Source organism: Ambystoma mexicanum, chromosome 12 (genome assembly GCF_040938575.1).
Source record: "Ambystoma mexicanum isolate Mex_15411 chromosome 12, UKY_AmexF1_1, whole genome shotgun sequence".
Lineage (NCBI taxonomy): Eukaryota > Metazoa > Chordata > Amphibia > Caudata > Ambystomatidae > Ambystoma > Ambystoma mexicanum.
Genome location: NC_090936.1, coordinates 1,084,994,201 through 1,085,006,947, shown reverse-complemented (window position 1 = coordinate 1,085,006,947; position 12,747 = coordinate 1,084,994,201). Strand labels below are relative to the sequence as shown.

The window sequence follows — 12,747 nt, the reverse complement described above, 5'->3', positions numbered from 1 at the left end:
GTTATGTTTCCATCACGACCCCCCCCCCGCACCCTGCTCCGCACCCACTGTACCTTCACCCAGGGGTGTTGCTAGGTCTGGAAAAGATCTGGGGCTACACTAATGTTGGGACTCGGGGCTAGCTAGGCTTTTGGGTGTAGACCCTGAGCTTCTATCTGAGGTTACAGCCAAAAGACCCCATCAGCCGCCTCCTAGCAACACCTCCACCTTCACCTACCCATTAGATAGACTCCATGATTAGGACCCCTGCGTAAAGCCCTAAACCCCTGACCACACACACCTACCCCACAGCAAATAGGCTGAAATAATTATGAGGTGTCAAGGCTTACTCCCCACTGCCATTTTTACCCTCTGACCCCACCGACACACAGCAAGAACATGCTCTGATCCAACCAACACCCACCAAGATGACTCCTTGACTCCCCCCACCCCCTCCCATGCAGTGAAGCTTGCACGTGGAAACGGGGTATCTACAGGCCCCTAATCTCCTTTTTTGGCACCGCTAGACAGGAGAAGTTGCATCGTCACACATTAACTCAACCACAACACGCATGGAAGCTGAACAATAGGACCTGCAGGGATCTGATCCCATACTATGATCCCCCTATCACAAATCCTGAACTAGAAGGTGATAGGCAGAGCCAGGACCGTCCTAACATGACTCTCACACCTGCACAGGGATAGAAACAAAGATTGATGAGAGAGAGCTAAAAGCAGCTCCCGGGTATCTACCATCTCCCAGTATGAAGAAGTCACCCCCGGGGAACGAGGAGCAAGTACTTGGCGAGTTACCTGTAGCATAAAAACAATAACATTGTGACCATTAAATATCACCAATAAGGGTTTAAAAGTCTTATGGGTGTGTCCTAATGTTCCCGCAGCTAAATTTCCAAACACCCAGAGTTAATGTCACAGAGGTATGGCGTCTGTCTGCCCGGGGAGTAGAAAATAGCTCCACCTGGTGGCTGTTGATGGTAGTTGAACTTGTGTATCCTGTGGTACAAGCAGGAGTTAAACAGCTCCCAGCTCCTGGCAATCCCGAACCCTGTATCCACGGACTTCCGACCACAGTTAAAACATTCAGAAACCACATGGGAAGGCCATCAGCGCCACAAGATCATGTACATGCCAGAGGTGTGCTTTACAAATCCCACGTAACATTACAATGCATAACCTGGATACTCAGTTTCAGAAATGATGTCAATAGCTAGTTATTCATCAGAAATGTGGCTCCCACAAGATAGCTCTTCATGTTTTAGGAAAACTGAGAGCCTGCTTAATTTTCTACCAAAAAGGGTACGTTTTGAAATGATTTAATTGCAATTTGTCATTACATTTTGTTCAAATAAAAGCACCAGTTTATCGGCAAGGCAGCCCGGCGCTGTACATTATGGCAAAGAAAAGCACAGAAATAGGGAACCACAGCGCTTAAGCCCAGTGCTGAATCCGCCAGGCTTCTAAGGACTGCTTCATCGGATTTCAAATGTCTAGCCAATTACTCCCTCGTGGGTCCTCGGGGGCCGAATCAGGCCGAGTCTTCAGGATTCACCATTAATATTCAGGAGCTAAATGTACATATGATGTATTTCAACGGGGGCCATTGGAATACGCATCGGTCGTTCTGCAAAGAATGCCGCCCTCGAGCGCTATCAGCAATGTACTTACTCCTCCTTTAGCCTGTCCTTACTTTTGTTCCAGCTTGTATATTTGACAAGCAAAAGACCACATCCATAAAGAGGGCAGCCAGGATGAAACCATGCCCCTTATGTTTGCAAGCATGTGTGTGGCACAGTCAAAGCTGCCATCTGGCCCCACGTCAGAAGGGTCACCTTCAGCCAGTCCTGGTCTAGCATTAAACACTTAGGATTCTGGTACTTGTAGTTTCACTTTCCCATTCTAAGTATGGGCCTACAATTCCCAGCATGCAGAGTGCTCTTGGCTAAAAACCCAGAACTGGCTGCTGGTGACCCTCGTGATATGTGGTCCATTGGCAGTTCTGGGCCGCTGTCCCATTCTAGCAAATACTGAAAGTGACAAGTGAGAACTTTACACAATAGGTCTCCATGACCTTCAGGAAGTCTCCCACATGTATCTAAAAATCTCCCTGAAGTTTGCCCCAACCCTAAATTACCGCGAAACTGACACGATCAGCAACGAGCTTACTAAATATCGGTACAATTACCTGAAACCTCCCTCTAGATGGATACGGGTATCTGAAATCTCCCCGAAACTGACACACGCACAGGTCAAACTCTCCCACAAATTGATTTACAGGACCCCACCCCTCCCCTCTTTTCTGCATACATGAACGCGCATATGCATACCTTGCGCTGAAAGTATGATCTGTTGCTGGGCAAATTAAAAAAGGGTTGGGTTAGTGGGGCTTTTTTGGAGGGCTTCATGGCAATGATTTTTGTTTTTTTTGCATCATATCTCACAGAATGTGACGTTGCACCACCGTAAATTCTCATTGCATTGAATGAAGTGGGCACAATTGTTGAGTTTTAAGTACCAGGCTACTATGCAAGTCTATGCAAAAAGGACGAGCATTTCGTCCTTGGCACTCAAGGGAAATAAAATTGTTCAACCTGGTGCCAAGTCCACGCGAATAAGTGACGCATTGCACACCAACCTGATTTGTTTCCCCCAAGATTGCACAATGTGTCAGCGTACACGCTGGGAATCAAAGTTACTACCACACAATGCAAACTCACATTGTTGTTATTATTACTCCTATGGCATTTATTGAGCGCGGCCCACGGGTCTGTGAGGTAAGCAGAGATGCAAGGGAGCGGGGAGCTAAGAATGGGTGAGGCCGTCGGCGATGAGGCGTCTGCTTGCTACTCCATGTACTGGGAACGCCACAAGCCACCCAGTGAAATGGGCATATATTAGAAATATAGAAGTATGCCATGCGTTGACCCTGAGGAAGTGCCCAGTGTGCCAAACACGTGTTGACCTGAACATTCAACCAATGCATGAAGTCTGAATATGCAGCATAGACATCAATCGAACCTAGGTATCATTGTCACCCTTTATCTATAGAAGTGTGTTGGAGTGTGAGTTGAGAAACACTCAAACAACAGTGCATGATATTGTGTTCTGAGCAGCAGGCAGCCGATGTGGCACATGGATTACAGCAACAGCGGGGGGGAGGGGCAGTAACTCGCACCCCCAGAAGCCCTCCAGCTTCTGTGGCAGACTGTGAATTCCACTTTTCTATGGCTGGGCGAGACATTCACCTCTCCTTTATGTACTTGGCAGTGCTTAATCTGTAAAACAAATAATTATAAAATAATAATTAGTGCCAGGGCTCACACATTTTCTAGCACTCCTGTGACACTGTGGGTGGGTACTACTGCTGCCACCACTCATAGCTTTTCCGCACAGTGTCGACATATTTGGGGTTGCACGACAGCTGGCACCTGCTCATTGTGGTTGATGGATGCACTGACTATCACCATTTCATAATTAAAGTGAGTCTGAGACAATAAGTGCCAGGGCTCAAATATAAGTGCCAGGGCTGAGCCCTATCAAGCACCCCCACACATTAAGCACTGGTACTTGGGGCGCGCTCTTGTTCCGACTCGCGAAATATGGCAAACCTAGCACCACCCCCCACCAGAACCTTGATGGTTCGGCTTGCACGCAGCTGCTTCTATAACCAATAGGGTCCTTTTGGTCCACTTTATTGTAGCTGGCCTCCTCAGCCATGCTCTATAGATGTCATTTGCCATGGAGCGTACAGTCAATTCCTCATTGGTCTCTTGGCATAAGGCAATGGCCTGTACAGTTCCTCTGATCGCTCGTGCTAGAAATAGGGCTTTAAATACATTTTCCGCAGATCGTGATATAACAGAGAAGTTGACATAAAGTGATTAGGGTTTTCTTTTTATAATGGTTACACTTTTTTCACACTAATTCTAGTCTCGGGAGGATAGCTCAGGGGCAACGACGTGCTCACCTTGGAAGCAAGAGTATGCGAGCACCACAAGTTCAATCCCCGGGTCTGCGCTTAGAAACCTCTGGGTATTAAGTGCCTTATAAATAACCAATGACAATCCATTTATTGAGCAGTGTAGCAGCAGGCAAAATTCAAAATCTGAATTTGACATATAAGGAACTCAGGTGTTTGCGGCCTCAAAACATCTAGATACTTTGCTTGCTTTTCCAGTAGATACTGAGGCTTTCAGATTCTCTTATTTGTAGCACTATAGTTTGTGTGAAAGGCCGATTTTACAGTGGGCATTGTTGCGCTGTGTATTTGGCCTAGAATCATGTTCCATCTTCTAGAAAAGCATTTGAATGGCTAGTCATGGTCCATAATGAACTATTTATGCCCTCCCACCCCGCCCATTGATCTCTCTGCCTGCCCGCCATACTGTCCGTTCATCCATAGCTCCACCAATCCACCTCTCCATCTGCCATCCATTCGTTTCTCCATCTGTCTGCCATGCGACCGATCAATGGATCCATCCATACACCCGACACTCTGTGCCTTCCCTCACTCTTGAATGGCAACGCCTGTGTTGTATAATGCATCAGCACAGAGCTCCCTATGCTGTTTCTCGCTTCCTGCTCCACTTGCATGAAATTCTCTTCCCCCGGACATCAGAGAAACAGTCCACACAGATGTGTCCAAAACCTGACTAAAAGCCTACCTCCTTGCCTCTGAGTTACCCTCTTAATGTACCTCTCATCTGCCTGCCAGCTAGCATTTCCCCCTTGCCTCTAACCTGCCTCTGTCCCTCATTTCCTCTGCCTCCCTCTTAATGTACCTCTCATCTGCCTGCCAGCTAACATTTCCCCCTTGCCTCTAACCTGCCTCTGTCCCTCATTTCCTCTGCCTCCCTCTTAATGTACCTCTCATCTGCCTGCCAGCTAACATTTCCCCCTTGCCTCTAACCTGCCTCTGTCCCTCATTTCCTCTGCCTCCCTCTTAATGTACCTCTCATCTGCCTGCCAGCTAACATTTCCCCCTTGCCTCCAACCTGCCTCTGTCCCTCATTTCCTCTACCTCCACTCTAGCACTTCACACCCATCATGGTCACATCCCGAGCAGAGCTGGCCATACCGCCTCCCTGCACTAAAAATATCCAATGTTGGGTGAGCTTAATCTATCTATGTCCACTTATGTATTGTCCTCAGTGACTGTTCCATTTACTCCCCTCCACAAGCTGGTCAGCAGGCTCGGACTGGTTTATAGGGAAATAGGGCAATGGCCGAACTAAAAACGCAAAATGCTGGTGTGGGCCAGATTTTTGGGTCAAATCAAGACACTTTTTTGGCCACTATGCGGATAGCAGCTTTGACCAGTGTTGCTGAATACATATATTTAAAATGCACAATATGCATCATATTTTATCAAACACTCCCCTTTGGGTACTATTCAAACAGTCTGTTACAAAAGGAATGAATTCGCATTTGCAACTGTGGGCCACTGTTTCATGGGTGCCTGAAACAATGTAATGCTGCTGTCGGACCCTGCTGGTCAGAATGGCCCACAAACTCACCCCATTGTTAGAAGCTCACTGCTTCCCATCAAATCTGATTCCTTATCTATTGCATGTTCTTTTGGGATCAAAAGAGCAGTTTTCCTCCTGTATATAAATAAATAAGTAAATAAGTAAGTAAATAAATAAATAAATAAAATCTGGGAGATACAGGATCAAATACAATTGTAGAGTGGCTCAGACTTTCACCATGCCTGGGTCGATAAATTGAAGAGGGTAGCACCAATTCAATGTGTGCAAAGCACTAGAAATCCCTGTTTGGCGCTACTATGTCAGCCCATTGGCCCTTCTCTTTTGTACCTTTTCCGAGTGCATCTCTCGACCTTACTTTGTGTATTGCTGCACTGTACATATCGGTTCCTCTGTTAACATATAGTATCATGAGTGTATTGTCATGCAAACGGTGCCTAACTATTCCACGTTGGCTATAGCAATGCTACGCCTTTGTTGAATAAACCCGAACTGTGCCGCAAGATATTAGCTTCAGGTATCAAAGCACACAACTGAGGCGACCCCATTAGACACACCATCAATTAAATAGCAGGCGGGGCTTTGAGCAGGTGGGCCGGGTCACCCCTGATCCCAACCCTGAGAAATCTCTCCACAGAACCCTTGTCCACAGGCAATGATTTTGTTTTACATTTTCCATTTCTCAACAACATCCCCAACCGCCTCCGTCCTCGCCTCCCCTGCCCCCATCCACCAATCACCATCACCACACCCCACTCAGGTTGGGACCTCCTACTAAGCACACTCATTTTCTAATTCCGAAAATGTGGGGAAAGTGGTGTAAATTTGAACCGAGGTAACCAATCCTGGCTTCTCGCATCGTCGACACTGTGTGATCTTGGGCACATCATCTTGGCTCTCCCTGCCTCGTTCTACTGATTTGGCAACGTTGTGAGCGCATACAGCCTTGACCACTAAGCCCAGATCTAGCAGACTTGACCAGGCTGCCCCTCGTTTCCGTGCAGGCTTACTAATGCAGAGCTAGAGTTGCCATCGGAACTGGGGGTACACGGAATGCGAAAGTCCTACGCCCGAGCAGGCTGCACGAAATGCATCCTAAAGCTTAAACAAAACACTAAATAATGAATGCTAAACGGCACCCTTGCTTCTTGGGCCACGCCTCTTTCATACCGCTGCAAGGACCCCCACCCCTTTCACCCCAACCACGGCACTGAAAGTAAGCCTACATTAAAAAGATCGGAATTCACTGGTTTTAAAAATATATATATTCTTCTAGGGACAAACGGTGGAAAGTTGACATTATGACAGAAAGCACCTTCCTCCCCCTTCAGGCCGAAGTAGTTAATTCCCTTCAGAACACTCCCTTAAAAACTACAGCTGAAAGTAACAGTAAAGGGACCGCAAATAATGAGAATTCGGCAAATGTCGAAAAGACGCCGCAGAATTGAATATTTTCTGAACGTCCAGAGACTCAACACCTGCTGAGAAAACATGAGCTACCGGTAATAACCCAAGCCTTGTTGCTGCCCGACCCCCAGGCCCTCCATCAACACGGGCAGAGAGATGTGGAGGCTGGCATCCGTTCACTTGGTGGAGGGTGCAAACGCAGCCAGACACCTGGCGAAGGCAAGATTCCAGCATTAGGGTAAGAGATTACGGTGTCTGACCGGATGTCTTCTTTCACCCGTCCTATCGTATGCACTTATGCAACTCCCCGGACCGTACTATGTAACTTTACTATGTAAATGCACTCACCTGGTAGCTAAAGCTGACATCTCTGCGAATTATAGAAATTACACTTCTATGTAAATATACTTAATAGTTAACTGCCCTGTGACTATTTAAGTGCATTATTGAACTGCAGTAACTACGTAACTTTATTATTTAATTGTACCACCTGAACTATGTAACAACATGCCCTACTGCAACTGTCATGCAAGTTACTATGTAACCAAACACTGTGTGCTTCGAAGTGTAACATATATAACAATGTAAGAAAACGAACAAATTCCTGTACTTTGTTAATTGCAATGCATCTAGATACAAGGTGCCAACTACAATGATTAACTGTGCAACTGCACTTTCTATTATATAAAACTATAGCACATTTACATTGAAGTGTGCGAACTGTGTGCTGTACATATTATACTATGCAACTATAATGGCAGTGAAACTTGAATGTGCTAATTGTGTAACTGCACTATCAAAACAATGTAACTATAATAAATAGGCAACTTTACTCTACGATGTAACTTGAATGTGCTAATTGTGTAACTGCACTATCAAAACAATGTAACTATAATAAATAGGCAACTTTACTCTACGATGTAACTTTAATGTGCTAATTGTGTAACTGCACTATCAAAACAATGTAGCTATAATAAATAGGCAACTTTACTCTACGATGTAACTTTAATGTGCTAATTGTGTAACTGCACTATCAAAACAATGTAGCTATAATAAATAGGCAACTTTACTCTACGATGTAACTTTAATGTGCTAATTGTGTAACTGCACTATCAAAACAATGTAGCTATAATAAATAGGCAACTTTACTCTACGATGTAACTTTAATGTGCTAATTGTGTAACTGCACTATCAAAACAATGTAGCTATAATAAATAGGCAACTTTACTCTACGATGTAACTTTAATGTGCTAATTGTGTAACTGCACTATCAAAACAATGTAGCTATAATAAATAGGCAACTTTACTCTACGATGTAACTTTAATGTGCTAATTGTGTAACTGCACTATCAAAACAATGTAGCTATAATAAATAGGCAACTTTACTCTACGATGTAACTTTAATGTGCTAATTGTGTAACTGCACTATCAAAACAATGTAGCTATAATAAATAGGCAACTTTACTCTACGATGTAACTTTAATGTGCTAATTGTGTAACTGCACTATCAAAACAATGTAGCTATAATAAATAGGCAACTTTACTCTACGATGTAACTTTAATGTGCTAATTGTGTAACTGCACTATCAAAACAATGTAGCTATAATAAATAGGCAACTTTACTCTACGATGTAACTTTAATGTGCTAATTGTGTAACTGCACTATCAAAACAATGTAGCTATAATAAATAGGCAACTTTACTCTACGATGTAACTTTAATGTGCTAATTGTGTAACTGCACTATCAAAACAATGTAGCTATAATAAATAGGCAACTTTACTCTACGATGTAACTTTAATGTGCTAATTGTGTAACTGCACTATCAAAACAATGTAACTATAATAAATAGGCAACTTTACTCTACGATGTAACTTTAATGTGCTAATTGTGTAACTGCACTATCAAAACAATGTAGCTATAATAAATAGGCAACTTTACTCTACGATGTAACTTTAATGTGCTAATTGTGTAACTGCACTATCAAAACAATGTAGCTATAATAAATAGGCAACTTTACTCTACGATGTAACTTTAATGTGCTAATTGTGTACTAACTAAAGTTATGCTAACTGTGTAAGTGTCCTATATACCCAACTATGAAAGGGTCACTGCACTATGTGTATGCGACTGTGCTAACTATGCGATGATATGCATACTGTGTAGCTTTAATGTACCAACCATCCATCCACTATATACGTATACTACGAGAGTATATTAACTATGTCACGTTAACACATTACTGTGCTGACTATAGAGTTATACTGAACAACTATAATTCTCTTTATAAAAGTAATATGCCTGTTAGATCTCGTGTTGTTTTGCTGCTTTTTCAAAGAAACAAGTTGCACTTTTCCTGTGGTTAATACGCGAGCCCTCCCTCCGACCCCCACTGTACATACACTATGTGACTATGCCACATTGCTATGCATTTGGCTATTCAAGTACACTATGTGAAGTATGCTATGTAACTATGCTGTTGCTGTGTGACTATATTCTGTAAATATGCAAATGTACTAAATATTAGAGTGTAAGTATACTATGTGAATGCATTAGCAAACTCTGCCATGCAACTATGGAAGTATATTGTATGGTGTGTAAACGAGCCCCGAGGCCTGCGGGCGTGTGGCACGTTAGAAGCATTAAAATAAATAAATAATATATTATGTAACTATGTAAATGCACTAAGTGTTTGACTATGCAAGTATACTGAGTGAATATATCATGTAACTAGGCAAATGCACTAAGTGTTTGACTATGCAAGTATACTGTGTGAATATATAATGTAACTATGCAAATGCACTAAGTGTTTGACTATGCAAGTATACTGTGTGAATATATAATGTAACTATGCAAATGCACTAAGGGTTTGACTATGCAAGTACTGTGTGAATATAGTATGTAACAACTATGCAAATGCACCAAGTGTTTGACTAGGCAAGTATACTGTGTGAATATATCATGTAACTATGCAAATGCTCTAAGGGTTTGACTATGCAAGTATACTGTGTGAATATATCATGTAACTATGCAAATGCGCTAAGGGTTTGACTATGCAAGTATACTGTGTGAATATATCATGTAACTATACAAATGCTCTAATGGTTTGACTATGCAAGTATACTGTGTGAATATATGATGTAACTATGCAAATGCACCAAGTGTTTGACTAGGCAAGTATACTGTGTGAATATATCATGTAACTAGGCAAATGCACTAAGTGTTTGACTATGCAAGTATACTGTGTGAATATATCATGTAACTATGCAAATGCTCTAAGGGTTTGACTATGCAAGTATACTGTGTGAATATATGATGTAACTATGCAAATGCACCAAGTGTTTGACTATGCAAGTATACTGTGTGAATATATGATGTAACTAGGCAAATGCACTAAGTGTTTGACTATGCATTTGCACTATACTATGTAACTATGCAATCTTACTAGGTAACCATGAACATATTCCGTGTGAATGTACTACGTAACAACTGATTAAGTGCACCATGAGTTATGAAGATGTAGCCATGCAACAGTTTAACTGCACTTTGTTACTTGGGAATGCACAGCAGTGTACGCCACTATACTAAGCGTAACTATACCGCGTAAATACATCACTGCAAGCGTGTAGCCCGCGGAACTGTATGCTGGTGGTGTGGGGACTTTGTGAGAGTACATTGTGTGCCCCCTCAGGCTCCCTCCCATCAGCATGTCGGAGCTTTAGACGGGCACTAATCCGCGTGGGGATTTGGGGATGGGAGTGGGGGATGGTGATGTTGAAGTGGCAAAGAAGCTGAATGGGGGAAACGGCGGGGCGCAGCGAGATGCGCGGAGAAGGAAGGTGGTGGGAACAGCGAAGGGAATTCCTGTACTCACCCAGCAGGCAGGACACACACAGGGAGGGCCACATGTTTCCCCCTCTTCGCTGGATCCCAATCGACGTATGGAAACTTCTCGCAGCAGGTGCAAGGGCCGGGGTGTCCGCGGACGGCGGCCCGGGGATTACCAGTTTATAGAGAGCTTTGTCCGCGAGGCACCAGACCGCGGCGTGCAAACAACTCAGGCGGGGGAGGCTGCGGGCAGGGTGGGCTGCAAAGAAGCGGCGGCCTGCAGGGAATTCAGCAGGCAGCTGCAGGAGGGCAAAAAGAGGTCCAGAGGAGTGGGGGAGCCGCAGGCGTGCAGGAAGCTTGCAGGTGGATCGTAGACCGCTGCAGTGGGGTTGCTGGTTGGCGTTTTGGGAAGGGCTGTGGGGGGTCCTAGTCAGGTCTGCAAGTGTTCTTCAGGAGTTACCGCAGTAGAGTTAGAGGAGGGCTGCAGGGAGTATTTGGGCGTGAGGTTCGGGGGGTGCTGCGGGTTATCCTCCTTCCTTGGTGTGCTTCTCGCAGGGGCGTGCGTCCGGTCCTTCCCCCCTCAGCAGCAGGACTCTCCCCAGAGTTGCCCTGCCCTTATCTGCCCTCCGGAGTTTCTCTTCGTCCCTATCTCCCGCCGCCTCACTTCCCCCGGGTCTGGCGGGTGCTACTCCCAGCTTCTCTATCTCATCTCTGGGAGTGCCTTCGGCTGCGCTGCCCCGTGCAGCGCTTCGCTTTCCCGGGCTCCCGCAGCCCCTCTCCCGCAGCCTTAGCTCCTCTGCCCAGGGCTGGCCGGTGCAGGATGAGGGGGGGCTTCTTCAGTCTTGGCTCCGAGGGGCTCCCTGCGGCTGCTGCTGCTGCTCCCGAGGCTGCCGGCTCATCCCTCTGCCTGCTGCAGCTGGAGTGTGTCCACTTCCCTGGCATGCCTGCTGCCCAGGGTGTTGGGAGAACGGTAGAGCCCCCCTCCTGCGAAGCCTGCCCGGGCCCAATCGGATCCCAGGGTGGACCCGAGTCCAAAACAATAACAGAGGAAACCCCTCCCTCTGCAGAGCCGTTCCACATACTGCAGGATGTGAGTGCAGCGAGGCTTCCTCGCGCGGAGACCGCCACCCTTCCGCTCCCCCCCCCAGCTCGGAGCATGTGCTAAAAGGGTTAGCGTGCGGGACAAATATAGCTGCCATGCCAGTTATTTCAAGTGACAATGGCCTTTAATAGCACCGCATTCCCCGTGCCCGGGGCACGGTAGCACACCTGCCTGGACATATCTACCATATTATAGGAGAGACCATCCATAGATACATTATAATTATATTGTATTTTCCGGGTTCTCTAGCGCCTACACGCTGAGATTACACACCAAGCGCTTCGCGTAGTGTCTAGCCACCTGTAAACGCATTTTACATCTCCCCGGAGGACGGTGATTCCCGCAATGTAGTCAGTCCGGTGGGAGGGAGAGAGGCCGGTTTGTGCGTTTTCGTTGTTTTTCGTGAATTATCTCAAATCACCGTTTTGGTTGTATTTTCCTGGTTGTTTCATCCTAGCCCCCACCCACACCAACAACAGGCCAATGCGTGTTACACCACACTTTCTGTTGTTGTACCTCACCTTTCAACCAAATCCAGAACCATGTAACGTGGTCCTGGATTTGGTTCATAGCATTCTACGTCACCAACGTGGAATGCTATGAAAGTCGGCAGGTGGTTGATTACAGGACTGATCTCTCCCCCTCCCGAGCCCCCCCCCCCACGCTCTGCGCATTACTTTGTAAATACCCCCGGGTTCGGCAAGCGACACTTTCTGGGAATATTTTGTTTTGGGCATTCATGTAATAAATAAACTAGATAAACGAAGAGAGAAAGAAAGAAAGAGCAACAATATTTGTAAAATCAATTATTTTTGATAGCCAAGTATAAAAAATAAATAAATAAATAAATAAGTAAATATGTCAATGTCCAACATGACTCGGCTTCGCGGGAACTGAGAAAGCGCCACACATCACGTGGTAACACTCGG

General features: G+C 45.3%; 1 protein-coding gene across 1 annotated transcript in view; it reads right to left on the bottom strand.

Annotated features, from left to right (window-relative positions):
* Nucleotides 1–11,779, bottom strand: part of PODXL (podocalyxin like) — a 255,685-nt gene extending 243,906 nt beyond the window's left edge. Inside the window, exon 1 of the mRNA XM_069629631.1 lies at nt 10,763–11,779. Coding sequence (XP_069485732.1) covers nt 10,763–10,796 — 34 coding nt within the window. The 5' untranslated portion in view covers nt 10,797–11,779. The remainder of the gene's footprint in view (nt 1–10,762) is intronic.
* Nucleotides 11,780–12,747: the final 968 nt, after the last annotated feature.